Here is a 22,486-nt window from a genome sequence, read left to right as displayed (position 1 = left end):
ATTATGACCCAGATGGTCCAGTTTTACTAGAGATTTGAGGCAAATCATGCTTTGGAAATCCTGAAGATATAAACATTATATCCTCCAAGTGTAAATGTTCAGACTTAGGCAAAATACCCTACAATCATGTGCCTCTACCAGATTTTAGTGTCAAAGAAAGAGTTGGACTCCCTGTTTGTGGGGGACTTTGCTACAGCAGATCTAGCATTCCCATACAGTCAGTAAAGGGAAACAAGCATTTGATAGGTCAGATGAACCATTCCCTTTTAAATGCCTATTTAAGACTAAAAATAGATTGACATTTGAAGAGCCTCCTTCTCTCCCCCAGGTTCAAGTGCAATGAAGGCTTTCTGCTGGTGGTGCTCAAATGCTGCCTGAGAACCACATCTATGCTCCTCTGAGTAACAGGTGGGAGGCCAAACAACTGTACCCTGTGCCAGATCCAGTCAAGAGCCAAATCACCCAGGTTTAGAGCATGAGGCAAGACAAGTTGAACAGACCCTAGGGTAAGAGCCAGCAACATTGTAAGGATGTCTCAGAATTTGCTTTTGCTATGCACAAAGGGCCACAAAAGAACCACAGGAAATGAGGACCAGATGCTGGCCTCTTCCATCCTCCTGTATCTATCCATTCAGCACTATGTAAAGTAGCAAAATAGGACAAACCTGTAAAGGAAACAAACTCTTCCAGCAGTATATGAGTGATAAAACCAACCAGAGTTAGCTTTCTAGAAGCAGCAAGATGCAAGAAGTATGTCCAAGGAAATAGGGATGTGATCAGAGCATTTAGGGCTAAGGACTTCCAAGATAACACAGCAACCCACATTGCAAAACTGCTATGAAGTAAAGCAGTAATGCAGGAGTTGAGGATAGAGGCAATAGAAAAACAATACAAGGCCACCTAGTATTGTCCCCCTTCATCCAACAATGCATCTTGGGAAATACAGCTGCCATGCTGTGTCTTTCTAGAAAAAAACACATACACATTGATACGGTAGCTATCCCACTTCTCTCCCTAGGAAGTGCAGAGCAATGCTGAATAATGATAGCAAGGGAGCACTAAGATTTTTTGTTCTATTTTTTGGATAAGCTAAAACCAATCAACTTTATACATGCACACCAATAACAGAATTAGTCAGATATATAACCCCTTATGGAAAGGGCAAGACAAGGCAAAGACGGAAAAAACCAGTCCCCATAAGTGACCATTTCACAAAAGTATTTGTGATGGAAAAAACCACAGGTCTAAGGAGATTAAAATAATTGGTAATCACAGCTGAGTTTCCCAGTACCTGACCTGGTTCTTCTCCTACTTCTAGTTTCCCCACCAGTGTAGCTGCACTATTCAAGCAGAATTACTTTTGATTTTTACAGCTAAAGAGAAAAGTGAATCAGGACTTTTGTGACTATAACAGAATTTATATTAGTAGTAGAATAAAATATTAACCTAACAGAAGAAGGAAAGGATACACAATGCTAAAAAGATTAAGGTGCCAGGAGACCGCCATTCAGTGTAACATTGAAAATATCAGCTTTTCAAAAAAATAGTTTTACTAGAATGACCTTCAGAATTCATTGACATTATCCACGCCCTCTGGCAGCAATGGTTTTAAACATTTCTTTGAAACAATCAGAATTAGGGAAGGGTATATGCACTTCTTTGTGTATATTTAGAATTTCTTTTAATAATAATGGCATTCAATCAGACGGAAGGGAAGCATATATTTTCCTCAGCCCATAAGGAAGAGAATAAAAAAAGCTTGAAAATTCTGTCATCCTCCAACCCCAAGTCTTAACTGATTTATTTTTAGCAAATAAATACATACCCCATAAAATTCTGAACTCCACTTCGAATGGTGGGAGTCTTAATTAGCTGTGGATACATATTTGCAGCATGGTCATACATCTGCCTGAAAGAACAAGAGTAACAGGAGTTATTCCTCTGCATCTTCTATTTACCAACCAGTTAATCAACATGCCTTGACAGACAAGCAACACAGTACACAAAGTAAGCTTTTCCTACTCACAGAAAATACTCCAGTGCATGACAAATAGCAAAAGTAACACAAAAGGATTGTTAAAAGTTGACTTAAAATAAATTACTTTGCTAATGCCTACTCAAACTGCTGCACAATGGAAAGAAGACAAGCAAGAATGAGACTGAACTACTTCACAGCAAAATTTCACATTCAGGGAATATGTGTAGGCCAGAAGCATCTTGAAAGCATTAGCACATTCATTTAAGCACAACAAAAATAGTTTTCTGGAGAGCTATTCTATTCGGAATCAAAAAACCCACAGAGGTGAAGGTAATATTATTTGCTGATTCAGTTAATCTCACTCTTCAGAGAGAGAATTTCAGCATATCTAGCAGGTTTTACTTGCCATTAACCATGTTCCTTTCTGCTTAAGCTAAATATCTCCATTTCTAAGTGTGTGTAAGATGATCCTACATGTTACCACAGGAACTCCCACTCATGGCAGCCCTAAATAGATTCAGCTTTTACAGAGACCAAAATTCTTGTGATTTTTCCTGTTGTTGAATTCAGTTAGCTGTTTTATCCACATTAACTATTAGAAACAGAAGTTCAAAGGGTTTTGTTGCTTGGTTGGTTAGGGCTTTCTTGTTTGTTTTCTTGAAGTGAAGTTCTGCAAGATGAAATCAACTGTCAGAAATGATCACAAGCCCAAAATTCAAGTCACCCTTCCATTTTAGGTGAAATGTAACTGTCTGATCCAAGCCAAAACAAAACTTCAACATTTCTTGATGTGAGTCAAACTCAACCAACATTTTTTTCAGTCGCTGATTAAATTTTTTAAAACAAAGGGACATCAGCAGAGAATTGTTTCTCTGAGGTCTGGAGCTGAGAGATAGAATTACATCAGTCATCAGTACACTTATCTCCTACCAAGCGCTGAGAGAAAGAAAACAGCACTGAGAAACAGATACTAGCCTCAAGGAAAGCACATGCCAGCAGAACAGAATTCCTATAGTGAAACTTATGAGGGCAGCTTTCTCCAGGAGGGATGCAGACAGGAGTTCTTCCCAGTTTCCCACAGGGCATAATTAGAGAATGTAAACAGATGATGGAACGGTTTGCTGATGATTAAAGAATCATTCACTGACCTTCTCCCCTCTTTCTGTCCCACTCCCAGACAACTGAATGAACTTGATACCATGATCCTGCTGCTTCTTATCTCAGCTCTGGTACCATTCTGACAATCAAATCCAATTGTCTCACACATTCAGGCATAACACTAACCCAGCAAAAATGTGGTTTATTTTTATTTGTAGTTTGAATTAGGTTGTGGAAGGGAGGTGCTGGGACAAGTGGGGAGCATTCAACAGCTTTGCACCATTACATTTTTCACAAAACTGCAGCTCCAGCACTAATTTTAGTTCTAGAGCTTCCTGTCTCCCATGTAACTCAAGACTACAAAAATAATAATCATAACCTACTTCTTGAAGACAGCAAGAAAGTTGGAGAAACATATCAATATTCTCCACCCCTGCATATTCACAGAGAATTTGGCAAACAAAAATCCCAAGAAATTTTAGGAAGGGAACTAGAGCATGACATACTCCATACTAGAAATCACAGCTCTCGTGTCACTAAAGAGGAGCAAATAGCATGAGTTGGTCCATCTGGCAGATGATCATTTAGGGATTAGAGCCAGATGAGGAAGATAAAATCCAGCTAGAATCCTGGCCTAACCACTGCCTAGGCCAGGACAAATGATCAGGCTTCCAGACTCAACCATCAGCTCTACTCTCTATTTTGCACTCAAAGATTATGCAACACAAGGCAGATTTTACAGCAGTAGTACCTTTAAGCTGTCATGACTGATGCAGAGACTGGGTTAGTTCAGAATCATGTGACTGAAAACACCTTCTTTAATGGCTTTCACTCTTTTACTTGCTAACAGAGGACAGACAATTCCTGGAATTGATTTTTTTTTTAATGACCAAGGTTATCAAGAATTTTTCCCCCAGTTACTCTCTCTGGCATTTTTTGCTTTAACAAAGCTTCTATGTGCATGGCTTGTGCGTTTTGTAAGGGCATTATTCTCTGAATTAAACTGGATCACTACAGTAAGGCTTTGCAATTACATCTAAGGCCAAACACAAGGCAATTGCAAATCCGGGACAAGAATTCCAAGTCTAAAACCAGAAAAGCAGAGTCCTCCTTCTTTAAATTAGTGAGGAAGATGACAGAACTCAGGTCAGTTGAGGCTTTATGAGGAAAGAGTAAAATTAATGTTGCTTCAGATTTTAGGCACCTGGCATGTCCCAATTGGAACTGATTTAAAACAATGTCACAGATTTGGATATGCTCTGCCACTAAGTCAAGTCAGGCCTCTGTTAGAAATGGGGAAAGGAATTTCATACCTAAGAAAGCCAGAGCAAATAACTTGGCTGGATGATATGACTGGACTTTACAGAAAGGTGAGAGATTTGGGATAAAAGTGTCTGGATCTCCAGACGCTACGGGCACTAGGATTCAATTTGTCCAACATCTAACTATGCATTTTAAAAACATACAGATACTCTTATACTCTGAATCAAGTGTCAACACTAGAAAGATGAAGCACGTTGTAGAGAAGACTTACATTTCCATCACTGGAGAACTGGTCTGACTATTGCTTTTTCTACCACTGACCTATACCATTAGAGCTGAGATTAATTCTTCCCCAGTAATCCAAGATAAAACAGTTCTAGCATGTTTCATATTTTGATTTTTTTAAAATCTGGTTATTTTACAGTCTGTTTAGGTTCCTACTATAGGCAAGGCATATACTTTTAAGAGAGATACTTTGTCACTCTTTTGCTTACATGTTAAGGGCCTACCTGTGTCTGGAAACTCTCCTTCATGCCCTAGGAGTAATGTGAGATCTGAGCTAGCTGAGAATTCCTGAAGGTCTCCAAATTGCAGGCACTGTCAAGTTGGAGCTCCTGCTCATCCAACAGCTTCTGCAGGAAGCTGTACTTCAACATGGGTTCAGACACCAACATCTCCTTCCTATCAGTTCATCACATTGGAGCTCTTCTAGTAGGACTTCTAGGATTTCTGCAAAGAGCCACTCTGGGTCTGCTTCATGGAGTCTTTACTGCATATGGATGCAAGACAGCTGGAGACCTTGGAGTTGTTCAGACTAGAGGTAGCCATGTACTAAAAGGCTCTTCAATTACCAAGCACACCAGTGTTTTCACATTGGAAGGCTCTGCCTGAACCACCTGAGGTGCTTGTACAAGTAAGTCACACAAGAGTCTTCACTCCAGCAGCTAAGTGGCTGACAATGCAAATAAAGCCTTCCCCAAAGCTAAACACATACCTACACTCTCCCTTGTTCTTACCAAGAACTTCAAAAAGAAGGATGAGCTGTGGGCACCAATGTGTGCAAAAGTAGAATGAGAGTGTTTAGGGACACCTTCTCTAAGGAAAGTCGTGATGGTGCTAGAGTTTCCCTGAAGACAGCCTAAATGGGCCAGGCAGTCTGATGGGAATAAAGCTACAGATTGAGAAAGGCTATCTCCCAGTTTTACTTCAGAAGACTTGTTTAACTGTCCCATAGATAGAACATCTATCTGCCAGCATGTTAATTAGGATTCTCTCCGTTCTAGGCAAGATGAAGGAGAAATAGAGTTCTGAGTGCAATCTTAACATCTGCAGCCTTAGTGGGTTCTCACTTCTGCAATTTAGGAAATTGCAAACACAGTCTATAAAAGGATTCATTAGTTGCAGTTTGCCAAATAAAAACCCACCGAGGTCATGCAGCTAAAACCTCAAATAATAGGTTCTCTCTCTTATCAAGGGTCAAGAGAGTACATCCCTATTTCATCTCTGCTCCTTATGTGAAACATTTTCAAAAGGTATTCTCAGCTTCTGGAGAAGCCCTCTTTATCCAAAATAGCTTTACACAACCTGACAGAAAAAACTTATATTTGCAACCCCCAGTGAGAAATACGCTTGCACTGCAGTTACAGATGGGCAATGGGGCAAAGAAATAGCCAAAAAAATTCGATTCAGATGGTATCTATAATATTTGATACTAATTCTATTCATAGCAAGCATTTTCAGGTTTTGTCAGAGAATTCTCTGTGGATTTTATCAAAAAGTTTCCCCAGAAAAAAAGGCTTCGGCTACTTCTGGTTTTGCATCTTAACCCACTCTCACACTTAATCTCCTTTAAAACAGTTGAATTTCCCACTTTGCTTAAAAGCCTAAGTCTCAAGCCCTACTTTTCCACTTTAATACAAACACTCAGCTTCACTTCTGTTCGTTACTAGTTCTTCTATATCCAGTTCTTTACAAAGGGCCACTTAGTGCTGGAGCTGCTAGCCCTAGAGTAAGAGCAGCCAGGGCTAGGAACCAACCTCACCTCAGTAAGCATATGACCTGGAGAAGGCAAAAGCCTTGAGCAGAATAACTTGGATAATTTCACTCCCATGAATCTTCACTTAACACGCATGTAGGAAAAAAAAAAAAAAAAGGAGAAAATCTCCTTCCTTTAAAATTTAGCCTAGAATAAGACAGCAGATAAATCCCTGTAGACACTTTCACATTCAAACCACATTTAAAGGAACAGACATATACTTAAGTTTGCTTAAAACCCAGGAAGACAAATCTATTGTGGAGGCAGAAGAGGAACAGGGTTTGAGTTGTTCCTGCTAGAGCACTATTTGCCATCTAATCAAGCTTAGCACAGACTGGGCTACCTGTAGTATGACAAAAGCTTAACCACCTATTGATTAATATACCTAGGTAAAGCCTTAGGAAAAAAAACCTGTTGAACAATACCCAATTTGAACAATATTCTAAATGTAATGCTGGCATTCCCCAGATTCAGGGACAGTTTACATAAACTGACTGAATAGTGCAAGGCAGTAACCTCTCACACCGAATAATCCAACAATATACATTCAGATCTTTCATGTACTTCATTTCCTTTCCCATCTTGGAGTACAGGTTGTGCACTATGAACTTTAAGACTCCTTTCCTCTCACAGAAGTGTTTTGTTATTGACAAGTATTACTTTATTGAATTTCCCTTATACACTTCCAGAGACCTAGGTGCCTCATCAACAAACCCCACTAGAGAGTCACATTTATCATATGCTCAGAGAACTATCCATAAATATTAACTGATCTTAAAATATCTTACTAATTAAATGAATATCATCTTGTCCAGCAGCTGTATCTGACAAATGGTCAGCAGACAACCTTCCCTTGGTAGCCTGTTCAACATAGCCTATGGGTATTTATTTCAGTGTTCTGAAAGCAAAGTTTGTGAAGCCAAAAAGTCACATCACAAGCAGCCATCACAAACCTCTCCCAACCATTTCCCAGCCAGGCATCAGAATTTTGGAATTTTTCTTTTCCTATGACTATGCTGATAGAACAAAAGATGGAGCTTGTTCAGTAACAAGTCACATGTCATGTTCTCAGCTATATCACTAGCTTTAGAGAGTCATAGAATCTCTTAGGCTGGAAAAGACCCTTAAGATCATCAAGTCCAACCTAGATCTGCCATCTTCTAGCAGAGAGTATTTCATAGTGTCATTCTGTCTTCCAACTTGGTCAAGGAAAGAACAAAGTTTGGTTAATTTTTTTGGTTGGCTATTGTTTTTGGTTGGCTACTGTTTGGGGTTATGGACTTTTTTGTTTATTTTAGAAAAAAACCCCTGCACTGGATTTGTAACAAGTACAAAATTCTGTCACTTTTCATAGATGTGCAGTGTGGGAAAGGTGCAGCCCCTCAGGGCTTTCAGGACAACACTCACCCTTCTAGACATACCCCAGTCTGCCTTCAGGCCTACAGTGTATATTTTATTTAAGTTGGCCAAGACAACTCCCCATGCTGTCAAGTTTCACTATCTGCTCCCCGGCAGTTTCTTGACAGTATTTGCTAAAAAAGGTCCTTAAGGAAGCCCTGCAGACCTTGCAACCAACATTTCTCCCTGATCTGCTCTCAACTGCCTCATCAGTCATCTAACTACTGGCTGGGGAAATAACTACACTTTTTGCTACTCCTTATGCACTTCTTTACACATACATTATTTTGTGATTACAATACTTAACCAGTAATACAAATATAGAACTCATCTATCTCACCAAAGTGTTGGGAGAGCCTGCAGGATGAGAAGGGGAGAGCACATCCTGATCCCATAACGAAGAAGCTATACTTTGTACCTGCTACTAATTAAAAGAACAGCATACAGCTGAAAAATGTTTAAATGGACAGGAATTTAGGGCAATGAAAGCAAACAAAAAGCCCTCACAAATACAGATATCCACTGGAAGTGTCATGAATTGAGTTGCTTCCTGAGGTACTTACGGAGCTGTGAGATAGCCTTCCAAGAAGCCAGCAACATACATAATATCTTCATTGCTTAAGGTCTGAGTGCCATAGCCTGCTCTGATCTCCAGAACTCCCCAGCCTGTAGTCTGTAGACTGTTGTTGTAGAAGCCATAAGCATCTCCACTCCTGTCCAGCATATTCCTGACCTGAAGTATTTTTTCAGCTCTATTCCAGTACACAGTTGCATAGCGGAGTTCTGTGGTGGAGAAGAAAGAGGATAAGGGAAACAAACATAAGTAAATGTTTCCTGTGCAATACTGAAATGTCAAGACAGTATTTTAGCAATTTAGAAAGTTAATTTTATAGCTTTTCATCAGGCTTAATTCTACTACAGAGATCAACACTAATGTTAATGTACTAAAAAAGGGCATGAGAACTAACTGGAGTTTTACAAAAGCTCACAGTTAAACATTCTCGTGTTATTTTTCTGGAAGTTATCTACAACTCTTTCAGTGTACAGCTCCAACATAAAACTCTGAAAAGTATTTCCTTACCTGGCCCAGAAGACAATCTATACAAATCTTACTGAAATCTACTTTAGGAGACAGCATGCCTTAGCAACTGCAAAGGATTATAAACTACTGTTGACTTAATTTTCCACTTAAAGATTCAAAAACTAGCAAAAGTTTTCTACATTGACTATCTGGGCAACTAATCCTGGAGGTGGCATAACAGAAGCACTAGGACTCAGTGGGTCACAATCTTAAAGACAAAAGCGTAAGAGGTATGCAGTCCTTTACAAGATACACAATGTCTGCCATCCATCTGAGATAGAATCGATCCCAAGCATGAAATGACAGGAAGGAAGGGCGTTAGATTGCTCAGAGTTCCATGTGGACCGCTGTTTTAAGAAACATTCTTGATTACTTGTGTTTCAATCCTGCAAAACCGAAGAACAAAGAGCAAGGTAAACTGCTTTCTGAAAAAAAAGAACCAAACCACCAAACAAACAACAACAAAATCAATAAAGTTCCACATCCTACAATTCTAATTGAATCTTCCCTAAGATGGGCTGTGATTACATCAGCTCTCTATTCATGAGTGATCAAATCAGTACTACAGTACCATAAGTGAGAAGAGTTTAAAAAAATCAAATGTCAGATTTCTCAGAATTATTTGAAAAGTTTTAAGGGATAAATTCCTCAACAGCCCTTCTGAATGGCTGCACAGCCCTCTGGCACATCATCAGCAGACCTGTCAAGGGTACACTCTGCCCCATCATTGAGGTCATCAAGGAAGGTGCTGACCAGTATGAAGCACTGGTATATACCACTTGTTACCAACCTCCAGCTAGGCTTCGTACACTGTGCACTAGATCAGTCTTCATGATGTACTGGAGACACTTCTCATGGGAACAGAAAATGCATTGTCAGAACCAGAATTTTAGTAGTGAAAGAACTCTGCTTTTTCGACATTCTATGAACACAAGTTGTTACTTGAGTCTATTTAGAGATGAAGTAACTTCAGGGACTTGGAACACAGTGTTTAAAAACATGTTTTTCATCTGCCAGGTACTGAGGCTATTTAAAGGACTGAGACATGATGGACTTCCAGTAACTCTTCAAGCAGCTATGAGCTTAGTCTTCTGCTGTCTCCTTAACTATCTTCTAGCAATAGATGCAGTCATTTCTACTTAAGGTTAAAGGTAGACATGAGAATCACACAGACTGAAAAAACCATAAACAGACGCATAGGCTGATAAGGATCATCACTGATGAAAGCCAAAGGCCACCTTACAAAGCTAGAGCTTACATACCAAAAAAGTCAGGGAAAAGGAGCTTCTGTGAGAGAGTGATGCAAGGGGTCAGAGCAGAACACATCTTGCCTGTCTAGCAGTAAACGGGAAGGCTGATTCCAACCAAGACGGCCATTGCAGGGTAGAGGAGAGACAGGCTACTTGCACAGTAAACAAAGATGTTGAGGAATGTGTAAAAAGAGCAAGAACAAAGTAAGACAAAACATGACCATCTTTCCTTCTCTTTGGGAGGCTGTGGAGACGTGGCTGGAAGTCAAGAGGAACCAGGGCAGCTGGGTATTGCTATTAGTGCCTGCAAACTAAATAGGTATGTCAGATATAATGTGTCTGCCTAAAGCAAAATAGCTGTTGCTTTCCTTTGGAAAAGAAAGTGGATGCCAAAGCCAGACAGACCTATCTGACACAGGTACTCTTACACGGCAGGCTGGGTTTCTTTGTTTTATGCTCTGCCAGAGCATGAACACGCAGAGCTGTTTTCAAAAGTCAGAACAAACTTTTCAATTACCCCTGAAGTCTGCCCTGCTCCAGCTTCCCTACATGACAAATTTAAACTGAAGAAAACCAGGACTCGAAGAGGATGGGAGGGAAGGGGAAATACTAAATAAGAGGATAATTTGCAACAAACCTTGAGAGACCTGTAAAGGAATAGTATTGAGGTAGCTGTTATAGGCATAGTTTAACAACAATGCTGGAAAACACTACTTCCCATTACTGCTTTTTCTTTTCATTGGCTCATCATCTCATTTCACTTTGCAGTTGGAGCTAAAACTACAAGCTTATAAACCTGTGTACACTACAAGGTAATCAAAACATTTCATACCACCTAATCTGTTACAATTTTATTCTGTGTTCATCTAAACAAGAAGGACTGCCTTTACCAAGAAAGCCATCCAGAACTGAAGCATAACATGGAATACAGATATACAAGAAGCACCTGCACATTTTCAAATACTCCTGTTTGAATTCTGAAAAAAACAGGAGCCTTCCTATTGAATAATACTGGAATTTTTACATTTATTTTTGGAGGGTGAGGCAGGGGTCCTAGCACCTCTTATCTCAGTAGTCATATTGGTCAGCTCTTGCATATAAAACAATTGCAAGGTCTTCATGAACCTACAAATCATCCTTTCATCACAGTCAAGACTTCCAAGTGCTCAGCCTATTAGGACTCTGACAAACAGAAAAGACTGTGCCTGATCTGTAACTATTCCACAGCAGTGTGTCTTAGAATACCCTCAGTAACACACCAAAGCACACACCATCTACTGTGATGAACGAGTCAAAATCCCAGGGGATAGGGCAGGCCAGTGGAATCACCCTTCCTCTCCATCAGCCAGCCAGAAGAACTGCACAGCATCAGCAGTGCAGAGTTTCACCACAACCACCGGTGAGGTGGAAAAGAGACAAGCAGAAGTGCAATGACAGAACAAGCCTGGAAAAAACCAGTTCCTTCTCCCTTCTGCAGACAGTACGGACTGGGAGGAGCCCTCCTCCAAACTGCCTGCTTATAAAGACACATCAATCCTTCTGCCAAAGATAGACCCAGAAACAGGGACTATAGTTGAGGAAGTGCTGAAATTTCTACAGCAAGTGAGAAGTATCTGCTTTTTGTCAAAATTATTCCCTAAATAATGGGAAAAGGAACATATTTCAGCCATGAATAGGAGGTGGTAGTGGTCCCTTTGGGTTTCAAGCTGAAATGCCAAATCTGTTCTCTGCCTCTTGGGCTCAATACAGGTACTTCCAAAGTTTTAATATAACTGCTCATTGTCTTTTATTTGGTGGCAGCAGGAGAGAAGAAATACATACATGTTCATTAGAATATGAAACAAGCAATTAAAAGAAATACTAAGAGGATTGACACATGATGAAACACAAGGAAAGCAGATGCTGAAGAGGACATGAAAGAATGGCAGTAATTTGCAATAAAAGAATTGACAGAGAAGATGAGGAATTAAAGAAAAGCAGTACAGAGATGACCCAAGACCATCCAACAAGCTAATATCACTAATATTTATTAAATAAATTACAGCTACAAAAATAACATCTGACATGCCTTAAGAACGCCAGTAAAATTTGTTTGGCAATGTGCAACAGCTGCTTTTCCTTTTGCTTTCCCGGGTATAAGAAGTTTTTAAAACATACATGTATCAAGTTAGGTTCTTGGACTTCATAATTGAAGAAATTAGTAGAACTCTTTCCCTTGCAGAGGAAAGAACTACAGGGTCTGGAGGTGAGAAATAGCATTCGTATTTTTCCTTAGTCTGAGAAACAAACCAACTCACAAGCAATGGAACACTGGTTAGTTCACATGTAACAACCTCAATTAACAATTGTGAGCATCTCCTACTAATATGAAAACGACTGGTCTCCTTTACTACTAATTTTACTAATTTAATTTAACTACTAGTTTTTTATCTACGGCTTTCCAAATGTGAAGCTATTTTTTGTAGAGGTGTTCTCCATAGATTCTGCCTATAAACTTTCCACTAAATAGGGAAGATATCATTTCACTGAAAATTAGTTTTGCATCACTTCAAAATACAAAAAAAATCTAAAACAAAATTGCACATTTGATTTCAGTATACCCTCCCCTACAAGTAATGTTCCGTAGTAAAGATTATATTATCACAGCATTGTTGGGGTGGCTCAGCCCGCTCTCGGGCTGAAACCATCAAATGTCAGTCAAAGCAGGGCCATCCACTGGGTGGGGACAGTGGATCGGAAGGCGGACCAGACGAGATCACTGAGGTCTAGGTTACCTCCCCCTGGGTGGTTCCCAATTTTAAGTTACCTCCCCCTGTTCCAGAAAGTTCTCCCAATCTTAGTTATTAATTGGCTCCCTGTTGTGACTCCTGCCTCCCTGTTTTCCCCATTTGTTCTGAAAAATTGTATCCTCCCCTCTGCTTGTACTCCATTGGTTGTTTTCTCTTTCCCCGCCTTGCTCCACCCCCCCCATAAAAGGGTGTGCCCGCTTCTTCTCGAGGCTTTTTTCTGATTCCTGGACCTTCCCGCAAATAAACCTGTTGGAACCCATACCAGAGGCCCCTCCCGCCTTCTTTGCTTCCGGACTAACGCAGGCCTAGTCCATCGGCTGCCCGACGTGCTTCCTCTGAGGAGGAGCCAGCGCACGCACCCATCCCACGCTGATTCCACTGAGCCGTCCAGCGAGGACGCTGTGGAGCCCGACGCTGCGTCCCCTCTGTCCGAGGGCACGCCGGGGCTTGTGGTGACAAGCCCCCTGGTTGCGTTACAGGATAGCATTTAAATATTTCAGGTCAATCATAACAAGGATGTTTCTGTTCAATTTTTTAATTTGAAAGAGCTTGACCTATTTTTCCATTAAAAATTTTACAGAATCATAGAACGTTAAGGGTTGGAAGTGACATTAGAGACTATCTAGTTCCAACCTCCCCACCATAGCCAGGGTCACCTTTCACTAGGCCAGGTTGCTCAGGGCCCCATCCAACCTGGCCTTGAACATTTCCAGGGATAGGACATCCACAACTGATTTGGGTAACCTGTGCCAGTGCTCATCACCCTTGCAATAAAGAATTTCTTCCTGTATCTAATCTCAACCTGCCCTCTCTCATTTTAAAACCATTGCCCCTTGTCCTGTCACTACACGCCCATATGAAAAGTATAAAATGCCCGTATAAAATCTCCCTCCTCTTTACATGCCCCCTCCAGCTACTGGAAGGTTGCAGTGAGCTCTCTCCAGAGTGTTCTCCAGACTGAACAACCCCAGCTCCCTCAGTCTGTGTTCATAGGAGAGGTGCTCCATCCCTCTGATCATCTTTGTGGCACTCCTCTGATCCTGCCTATCTATGTGTTTGTTTTTTTTAGAAGCATCCTTTTATCTTTTTCAAAAAGGTGTAACTCTAAAGAACAAGTGAGATTTCAATATACAGTTATGACTGGAATCTATTACAAAACAAATGTTAAGCATTTCAGGGCTTCTTTAGAGATTATCTTAAACCACACAAGAAATTAACCCGAAGCCCAGTAATTTTCAAATAAAGGAGTAAATACTTTCTTGATCTGCCTGAATAGAAGCCATTTGCGTTTTCTATTCCACTGGCCTCAATTTATCCTATTTCCTCAAATACTTCAGGTCTAAGTAATTTTTCAATTTGCTTCCAACAGGCCTGTCATTATTTGAAGCCTAATCCCCTGGTTTGTGCTTACATCCGAGAAAAGCAATACTCAAAGGTGAACTATCAATTAAGGGTTTCAGTCTTGTATGGTTTTCATGTTCACAAGGACACTTACAAGTAAAGTTTAGCAAATGCAGCAGATTTGCCAAAACAGTTACAGGTACCCACTATAGGTCACCTAGAGAAAGAAAAATAACCATTCAACAAATAGCTTCACTAATCTGAGAGCACCTCAATTTAAGTCATATTAGAGAACATTCTCTACAAACAGTTTCCAGAGCGTATGATGGAGAACCTTCAAGGCATTCAAAACACTAAAGAACAACGAACCAATTTTTAAAAAGAAGGAATCTAGACAATTCACAATGTTGAAAGCCATTTACTCCATTAAAACAGCCTAAAGGCACTTCTATTTGCTCCTTTGTAGTTTTCTACCAGAACTCAATTATGATGTTAGAAATCAGTTGGGCATTAGCTGAAACTACCTCATACCCTAAACTTCCTTTCATTAATTCATAATTCATATGTGCATAATTCACAGCTGACCCTTCCTTTGGTTCTCTTAACTGACGTTTTTGCCAATCCAGGTAAAGTTTTAAACTCGTGTCTGCAAGATGAGGTAGGACTGCCCACAAAATTATATACTCACAACATTTTGCACTCATTGAAACAACTCTTAGGTGAATTTCTCCTTGGTTTGTGGCACTTAATACATTAACTGGGAAATTCATGTAAGATAAGCACCAAATCCAGCCCTTAAAACCTTCAGAACTTACTGAAAGCAGCACAAGAGCAAGATACTGTGTCCCTGCCCGAGGCAGCATGGTTGGAACAAGATGATCCTCAAGGTCCCTTCCAACTCAAACCGTTCTGGGATTCCGTGTGAGTTCTGAAGCACAGACCGTGACCTACACCCACAAGGTAGCACTAAAACTGTTAGTCACAAGCTGCAGCATGCTGTAGGCCACAGCACCACAACGGAGTCTCCATTCGGAACGATTCCCGTGCCTGCATATGACACTGAAAACCAGCACGGCTGGGAGCTCAAGGCAACTTCCCACCTGTTGGATCCTCAGTTTGGTTCCCGGCACCCCTCCTGGGAACGGGGAAGATGTTTAGAAAGCGCCGGCACCAAACACCCACGAGGCGGCACGGCCGCGCCGGCCCAGCCGCCGGGGCACGAGGTGCTCCCGGAGGAGCCCCTGGGGGGGCCAGACCCAGCCCGGCCTGCGGGGTCCCGCCGTGAGGAGCGGGGTTCCGGCGGCCTCGCACCCGCGTTCCAGGCAGCGCGGGGCGGAGGCGCAGCTGCCCCAGGTGGGGCGCGGAGCCCGGCGGTCCCCCGGGAGAGCCGCGCTGCCGCAGCCGAGCCCGGGCCGGGCTACCCCTCCCGACTGCCTGGCAAGCCCGGGGCTGGGGGCACTCGCAGGGCAGCGCCGGTACCTCCTTTCGTCCCGCCCACGACGGCGACGGGGCTTTTGGCTGACCGCCCCCCGCGACCCCGCTCGCCTCACCTGCGCGGCCGCCCGCCGCCGCCCACAGGAGGACGAGCGCCCAGCAGCAGCGGCACGCACCACCACCACCCGCCCGCGCCATGCCACCGCTCCCCCGCACCTCCTCCGAGCGCCGGGAGGCGGCGGGACTTTAAGAAGTTCCCTCGCTCAGGGCAGGTCTCGCCGCTGCCCCCGCCTCCTCCGGCGCCCGCCCCGGCCGCGGCGCCCCGTGCTGGAGGTTACGGCTGCCGGGGAACGGTTGTTCCCCGCGCCGGCCGCCGGGATGTACCCCGGCAGCGGCGGCATCTTTCCTGCCCCGATACGGGTTTGGAGACCCCAAGGCCTGACTGAGGTGTGGGAGTCACTCCTGGCCGAGGTCCGGCGTCGCAGGGTAGTGAGAACGGACCCCCAGGCTGGTGCCTGTGGGACCCCTGGACTTCCCGAGGGTGATTAACCTAAAAGGGGGAAGGTTTATCAGGAAAGGCCTCCGAAAAGCAACCAGAGTTGGACGATGCCTTGTCGAGCGATGCGTTTTTCATCACAGGAAGGGCAGCTTTCGGCCCTGTTGGGAACAGCAACTGCTGTGTGTCCCAGCAGAAGAAATGAGGGACAGTCCTTTTCCTGGGGTTTACAGATAAAGACAACTGTCCATGGGGTTTTCCTTTGCACCCGTGATTCAGACCATTTTGAGGCACTGCATTTTTGTCTCAACCAGTGTTGGATAGTCTATCTGAAAACGGCCATTATTTGGACTTCGTGTTTCAGTAATTGTTTAAGACAGTTTGAATTTGATACCGGTGCCTGTAATAGCCTCATATAACAGGGTCACATGCCAACCAGTTCAGGCCAAGTAGCAAGCCTTGGCCCCAAGCCCAGGGTAAGAGCACTGTATCTCCAGGCTGCAGGCATCCTTCCATAACTGTCACTGCTTTGTTCTAGGCTATTTTTCACTTAGAGATAAGGAAAAAAACAGACATTCATACCAGAAACCAGGATTTTTAAAAAGAGTAGTCAAAGTTGATTTTATTGTGATGTGTAGGTAACAGATATGTGCAAGGATAGAACCATGTGAAAAACAAGTCTACCAGAAGATGGGTCCATCAACTCATTGCTAAGGTTAACTATTTATCTTCACAAAATGATACGAAATTTATTACCTGAAGAACACTGGAAAGAGAAGGGCTGCTGAAAACTAAGCACTGTTTAAAATAATTTTCTTAATCAATGTCAGCAGACATTTGCTCTAAAATAATTTGTATCTCAGTGGTGTCAAAGATGAAACCCATAAAACTCCTCTTTAAAAAGAGTAGTTATGTCACTTGTTATCACTTCAAAGATCAGAACAGCTCTTATTGGGGTAATCATAGTGGTTGTCTTCAGGCTTGATGAGTTCAGCACTTGTCACTACAACACAGCTACACTTGCTGAGTGTTTCAGCTACAGCAACCTGAACAGCCCAGCAGTGCCCAGCAGTGCAGCAGTTGCACCCAAGAATGCAGACAAAGCTTGTTATTGGCACCATGAGGTAGGAAATAGCAGACGTTATATTTTTATTGTACTCATACTCTTTTTAATGCATACCAATTTTAGAAGATATGGGTTGGGTTTTTTTCCTATGCTTATCCCAATGGATGTTTCCATGGGGACACAAAGGATGGTATGGTATTAATGGCAGGTTGAGTTTCAGATTGGTTATATATAATGTGAAAGCTATGGCTGTTGGGTACACATTTTCTGCTATTTGTCTGTATCATGTTCCTGAATGTAGGAATTTACATTTATTAGGTAAGAGTATAAGCCCTACAGCACCTCATTATTTAATTTTTCCAGTAATCTTTGCACTTCAGATCTATTTACATCTACATTGTTCTTTTGGTGTGTGTTTTCTTACAAAGCCAGCTTATCTTAACAAAGGAAAAGGCAACTGGATTGCTCTTTTAAAATTCTTTTTATGTTGTCTAGTTGAACAAAAATGCTGTTCAAAACTATAAAAGAATGATTTTGCACCAATGTTAATGGTTTGAATACTGACCAATATTTGACAATGGTGGAAGTAGTTCTGCTTTGAAAGCCAACAATGCACAAAAGGCCCTTGCAAAAGTAGATGTTATTCACTCAGTACATGTTATTTCTTCATGTGAATGCTGATTTTCTTTTACATGCGGCCCCTGTGCTTTTGTTGCTTTTTAAAACTGTTTATTAATATCAGTGCCATGGTGTCAGTTGAAGAACAAGTCATCTGAGTAAAACCTGCTTGACTGTAAAACTGCTTCCAAAAGTTGAATTGAAAAGGTCTGAGGTTAAGAGGTTCAGATAATTTTATTTCCTTAATTTCTTTCTCACTTCTGGTTTGGGTGCAGAAGCAGAAGTGGTGAAAAGATATGAAAGTGTCTTATTTTGCAAGAATGGCAGTTTCCTTTTTCAGGCCCAGGAGATTCAGATAAGCTTTAGAAACCATACTTCTGGAATAATCTCCCAATGTAAATAACAGAAGTGTCATCTCTTGAACAAAGTCAGCTTGATTAAAGAAAATACATGAAACAGAGGAAAACAGCAGAAGAAACAAAATAGCAACATATCCAGGTTTTACATATGATATATTTAATTATATTTTCAAATATATTACACCAAATCTTTCTTCAGATAAAAGTTACAAATTAAATACAACATCTAAAAATCATAACAAATTAAGGTTTTGCTGTGAATATTTTCAGAAGTGGATTATTGAACAGGCTATCACAGTTAAAAAAAACCTAACTAAAACAAACCCGCCCACACTATTTTCCAGACTCAAGGGCAAACATTTTCATTTACCTCAAATCACGCTGCATGTGTCCTAACAAAGTCATCCAGCAATTTCAGTGTTACAGTGAAGAGATGTTCGATTTACTGATAGCAGGTCGGACAGTAGAAAGGACGCTTGAAAAGGTGTTTTCTTTCTCCTCTAGTTGAGATTATAAGCCGCCTGCCTCCACATGAAGTTGTCCAGAGAGTTGCTTCAGCTTTTTGAGTCATACTAGACATCCAGTTTTAAATATATGTGGTAAAATTATCTTTGCTGACCAGTTGCAGGTATTCCAGGGTACCTGATCGGTAGCTGGCTACCCGCGAAAGCTCCCGCGCCTTGGATCCTTCATTTTCCCTTTTCTGAAGACTATTGGTTATCATCTCTGCTAAATCATCTTGCAACCGCTGCTGATTCTCCCTAAAACCAACGGGATGGGAAAAAAAAAAAAAAATCAGTAATTCACACGTTTTTAGTGGTCCCTCAGGTCCCCAGAGATTTTTAAACATTTTAATCCATCTTTATCTTAATGACATTCACACACTACTGATAAAAAGTGTGGGCAGGACCAAATTCAGATTCTGAATTTGGGAAGAGAAGTCAGGATTTTCATGTGAGTTTTCCAGATAGTATGGATCAGTGTCTTTGCACAAGAGCTCTGTAAGTGTGTCATTATTGACCTTAAAAAGTCATGATCACTTGTGCAAAAAGGAAGACACGAATTAGATTCAATCCCAATCAAAATAGTTTTTAGCTCTCAACACCATTACTGACACCAGGACTTTAACTATTCAACTTCAGGTTGCCTTCAGTAATAGAGTTGCCATTGTTTCAGAAATTTCTTCAGTGTATTTGGGTTTTGCTGGAGTACCCCACATATGACGATTTTTAAGGGGCAATCTTATATGAGGAAGTGAAAACAAAAACATCACTGTGATCCAGCTCAAGAGATACTTTCCATAGCTGAATTCCAGAACACTAACAATTCAATAATTCTGATAGTCTCGACAGATCATATTAATTTTAAAAAAGGAGTTCTAAGTTTACAAGGGAGAGGTACCATAAGAGGTAGTCTTGACAGTATTTCCAGCTCAACCCAATCACTTGTACTTTCCATTTAAAAAATAACAAAGTTCATGAGATTCTGTAGCAGATTAAAAATTTGATTATGTTTGTTTTGCAAATGCCCTGAGAAAACCCTCATATTCCGCCTTATCTCCTCTTTTCACTTACACAGTAGGAATAAATGGACAGGGAATTTTATTTGTGCAAAGGACACATTGTGTAAGACTCAAAACATACAGTAGAAGCAATCTGTAACATTTACTCATGCATTTCAGGACAAGGGATCCCAATGTATCTGGCAAACACCAATTTGCAATATCATCACTTCAATTTGTAATGAAACAATGTCCTTTCAGAGTAGACGGCAGCAAATTCCCACTTAGTGAAGAGTGACTGTACAAAGGTGTTTGGAGCAGAAAGTGAGGAACTTCCACATTTAGTGAGTTTGCAGGAAATAAAGAGGTACTCATATACAAAATATACACTAAAAAAATGTAACAAGTTATCCTGACTTCAATTTTGCATAGTTGCTCAAAAACACCACTTCCACTATTGCTGTATTTTATTCAATTCTAATGGAAAATGATGGCTCTGTTCCAGAACATCAACCTCATATTTTTTTTACTGATAACTTCTCTAAGTGTTGGAAAGGAAGCTCTTGTTTAATTTCTAAAGATTTTATTCCTGTGCAGTACTACAGTAACTTTGTCCTCTTTTAGCAGAATAGTAGTTGAAATCCTGCAAGTTTCATTTCTCTTACAAATTCCTCCACAAGAGCTCACAGGCATAACATGGTATTACAGAGAGCTGCACATTCAGTTGTGGTTATCCTCAGTGACAGGTGCCACTAGGACTAAATTTGGGGGAATATTAATGTTTTACATTTTCCTGTCCATCTGTTGCTCTTACCACAACTTCTCCTGTAAGTCTTACACTGCTTCCAAGGCAAAGAACCTGCTAAACATTTTATATAGACAAATAACCTTCAGCACACACATAGTCCCATGTAATGAATATTTATGTGTTTATGTGCACATATGCTATTAAGTCTCTAACTACTGGAGACAAGTTCAATGATATAAAAAATCCACAAGTGCCAAGGAGGAACACTAAAGGCTAAAGCACAAAGAATGGGAACTTCTCCTCCCTTTTCACATATAAAGACCATCTTACACAGAAGGAGGTGTTGGGAGATGGTATTTCTTGTCCTCAGTACCCGTCAACCAGTAGGTAATTTCTGTTCCTCTGCCCTAAATATGTATGACAAAGAAGAGAAAGCACAGTGTTGGGATTAGCATGCAATTTCCTGTAGTTAATTTACTTAAGTAATACTCTATTGCACATTGCCATGTTTGCCTTTGCCTATTTTCAGTAACTGATGCTGACAGCAAAGGATTACAAATCAGAAGTGAGAAGGAGAAGAATGGGGGACATGAAGCTGCACACTCACTTCTTTGTTCCATGACCTGAAACACAAGTTGTGGGAGAGGTGAGCTGTGCTGCCTGCCATCAACTCCCAAGGACAGAAAAGTGGAATAGATTGAAATAAATGGATTGGTAGATACTGGAGCATTACCAAATCAACACTAGGTTCAGCTTCCCTTTCAGCAGATGACTTTACAATCTTCTGTTCCAAATGGTATGTTTCATTTATTCTCCACATCTTTATGTTGCTTTAATTTATGAGTTAGGGAGCTCTTCATCCCGAACCACCAGAGACTGTGATACCAACTGATCAGTAATCCTTGTTCCCCAGCTCTTAATTAGGTTCTGGGGTACTCTCAGCTATACAATACTTTTTACTATCCGTCTTCTCTGTGTTCATGCATGCACATGGTAAAGGTTACCTTCAAGTATGTTTCTCCTCTCTCTTCGTACTGGAATTGGCAGTCTGTTCTTTTCAGGATGTTAATTGTGGAACCGCTTACATGAATCCTTAAAGCTAAAAAAATAAAGAGACAATGAAAGCTCAGCCTGGAAACACATCACATACTCGTATTAGGTATATGTGAAAACTGGTGCAATAGCAGAAGCTCCTTCAATTGTTATCATCATAAATTCTGAGAGCCAAATTAAATGAGAAGCAATTACACTGCTGTATGAAAAATTGGACTCCACTACAGAGCATATCCAGGCAGGTATAGGTGGTACAGCCATTCATCTGAAATACAGGTGACAGTGGTATCTGTAGTAGTTAGAGGTCAAAACAGAAAAGAGTAATTGTGAGTGACCTATATAGAGAATGCTCACATGAAGACACTGGGCAGCAGGAAGAAAAACTGGCTCTTGCCACAGTTCCCTAATGGTGAAGCTGATAACATAATTGCTTTAACTTAAAATACGCAGTCAGTATATTTACACAACAAAGCTGTAATACAATTCTAGGTCAAACTGAAATCTGTGGTTCATAGAGTAAAATTAAATTCCAGACACATAAGTATCATATCTTCCAGAGGAACTCAGGCAGTGAGCCAGCCTACAAACTCCCTGTTACCAGCACTGAAGCATAAACAAGGAACAACTCTTCATTGCCCAGTGAAGTGCCCACTGTCACTTTGGACAATTAAATAATTGGTAATCAAAACAAATAGGGCTTCTTTATCTTTAAAACTTCTGCAAGCTGATAATAAATTGTTCTCGGCTGAAAACAGACACTTGATCACAAATTAACCAATAGCCTTTGGTCCTGTTACACTGAGAGCTAAAATTAAATCCTTACGCAAGCCTGTGGATTCCATCCGCGAAGCTGTGTTTACTGTATCTCCAAACAAACAGTAACGAGGCATTTTTATTCCAACCACACCAGCCGCACATGGACCTAGAAATGGGATGCAGAGAGATAAAAAGGGTGAACCAAGAGACTTGATTTATTTG

At 41.1% G+C, this 22,486-nt stretch overlaps 2 protein-coding genes across 2 annotated transcripts in view; both read right to left on the bottom strand.

Moving 5' to 3' along the window:
* The window catches only part of PLBD1 (phospholipase B domain containing 1), a 38,791-nt gene extending 22,914 nt beyond the window's left edge, over nucleotides 1-15,877 (bottom strand). The window contains exons 1-3 of the mRNA XM_042050885.1: nucleotides 15,784-15,877; nucleotides 8,336-8,555; nucleotides 1,826-1,909 (exon numbers count right to left, since the gene is read on the bottom strand). Coding sequence (XP_041906819.1) covers nucleotides 1,826-1,909; nucleotides 8,336-8,555; nucleotides 15,784-15,865 — 386 coding nt within the window. The 5' untranslated portion in view covers nucleotides 15,866-15,877. The remainder of the gene's footprint in view (nucleotides 1-1,825; nucleotides 1,910-8,335; nucleotides 8,556-15,783) is intronic.
* A 2,463-nt stretch (nucleotides 15,878-18,340) lies between these two features.
* GUCY2C (guanylate cyclase 2C) overlaps nucleotides 18,341-22,486 on the bottom strand; it is a 45,088-nt gene continuing 40,942 nt past the window's right edge. Inside the window, exons 24-27 of the mRNA XM_042050884.1 lie at nucleotides 22,332-22,430; nucleotides 21,460-21,554; nucleotides 20,786-20,862; nucleotides 18,341-18,967 (exon numbers count right to left, since the gene is read on the bottom strand). Coding sequence (XP_041906818.1) covers nucleotides 18,793-18,967; nucleotides 20,786-20,862; nucleotides 21,460-21,554; nucleotides 22,332-22,430 — 446 coding nt within the window. The 3' untranslated portion in view covers nucleotides 18,341-18,792. The remainder of the gene's footprint in view (nucleotides 18,968-20,785; nucleotides 20,863-21,459; nucleotides 21,555-22,331; nucleotides 22,431-22,486) is intronic.

Source organism: Corvus kubaryi, unplaced genomic scaffold (assembly GCF_017639235.1).
Source record: "Corvus kubaryi isolate FWS band 111438036 unplaced genomic scaffold, C.kubaryi_AGA036_p1.0 74, whole genome shotgun sequence".
Taxonomy (NCBI): Eukaryota; Metazoa; Chordata; class Aves; order Passeriformes; family Corvidae; genus Corvus; species Corvus kubaryi.
Note: the sequence above shows the minus strand (reverse complement) of the source record. Positions and strands in the feature narration are given on the sequence as shown.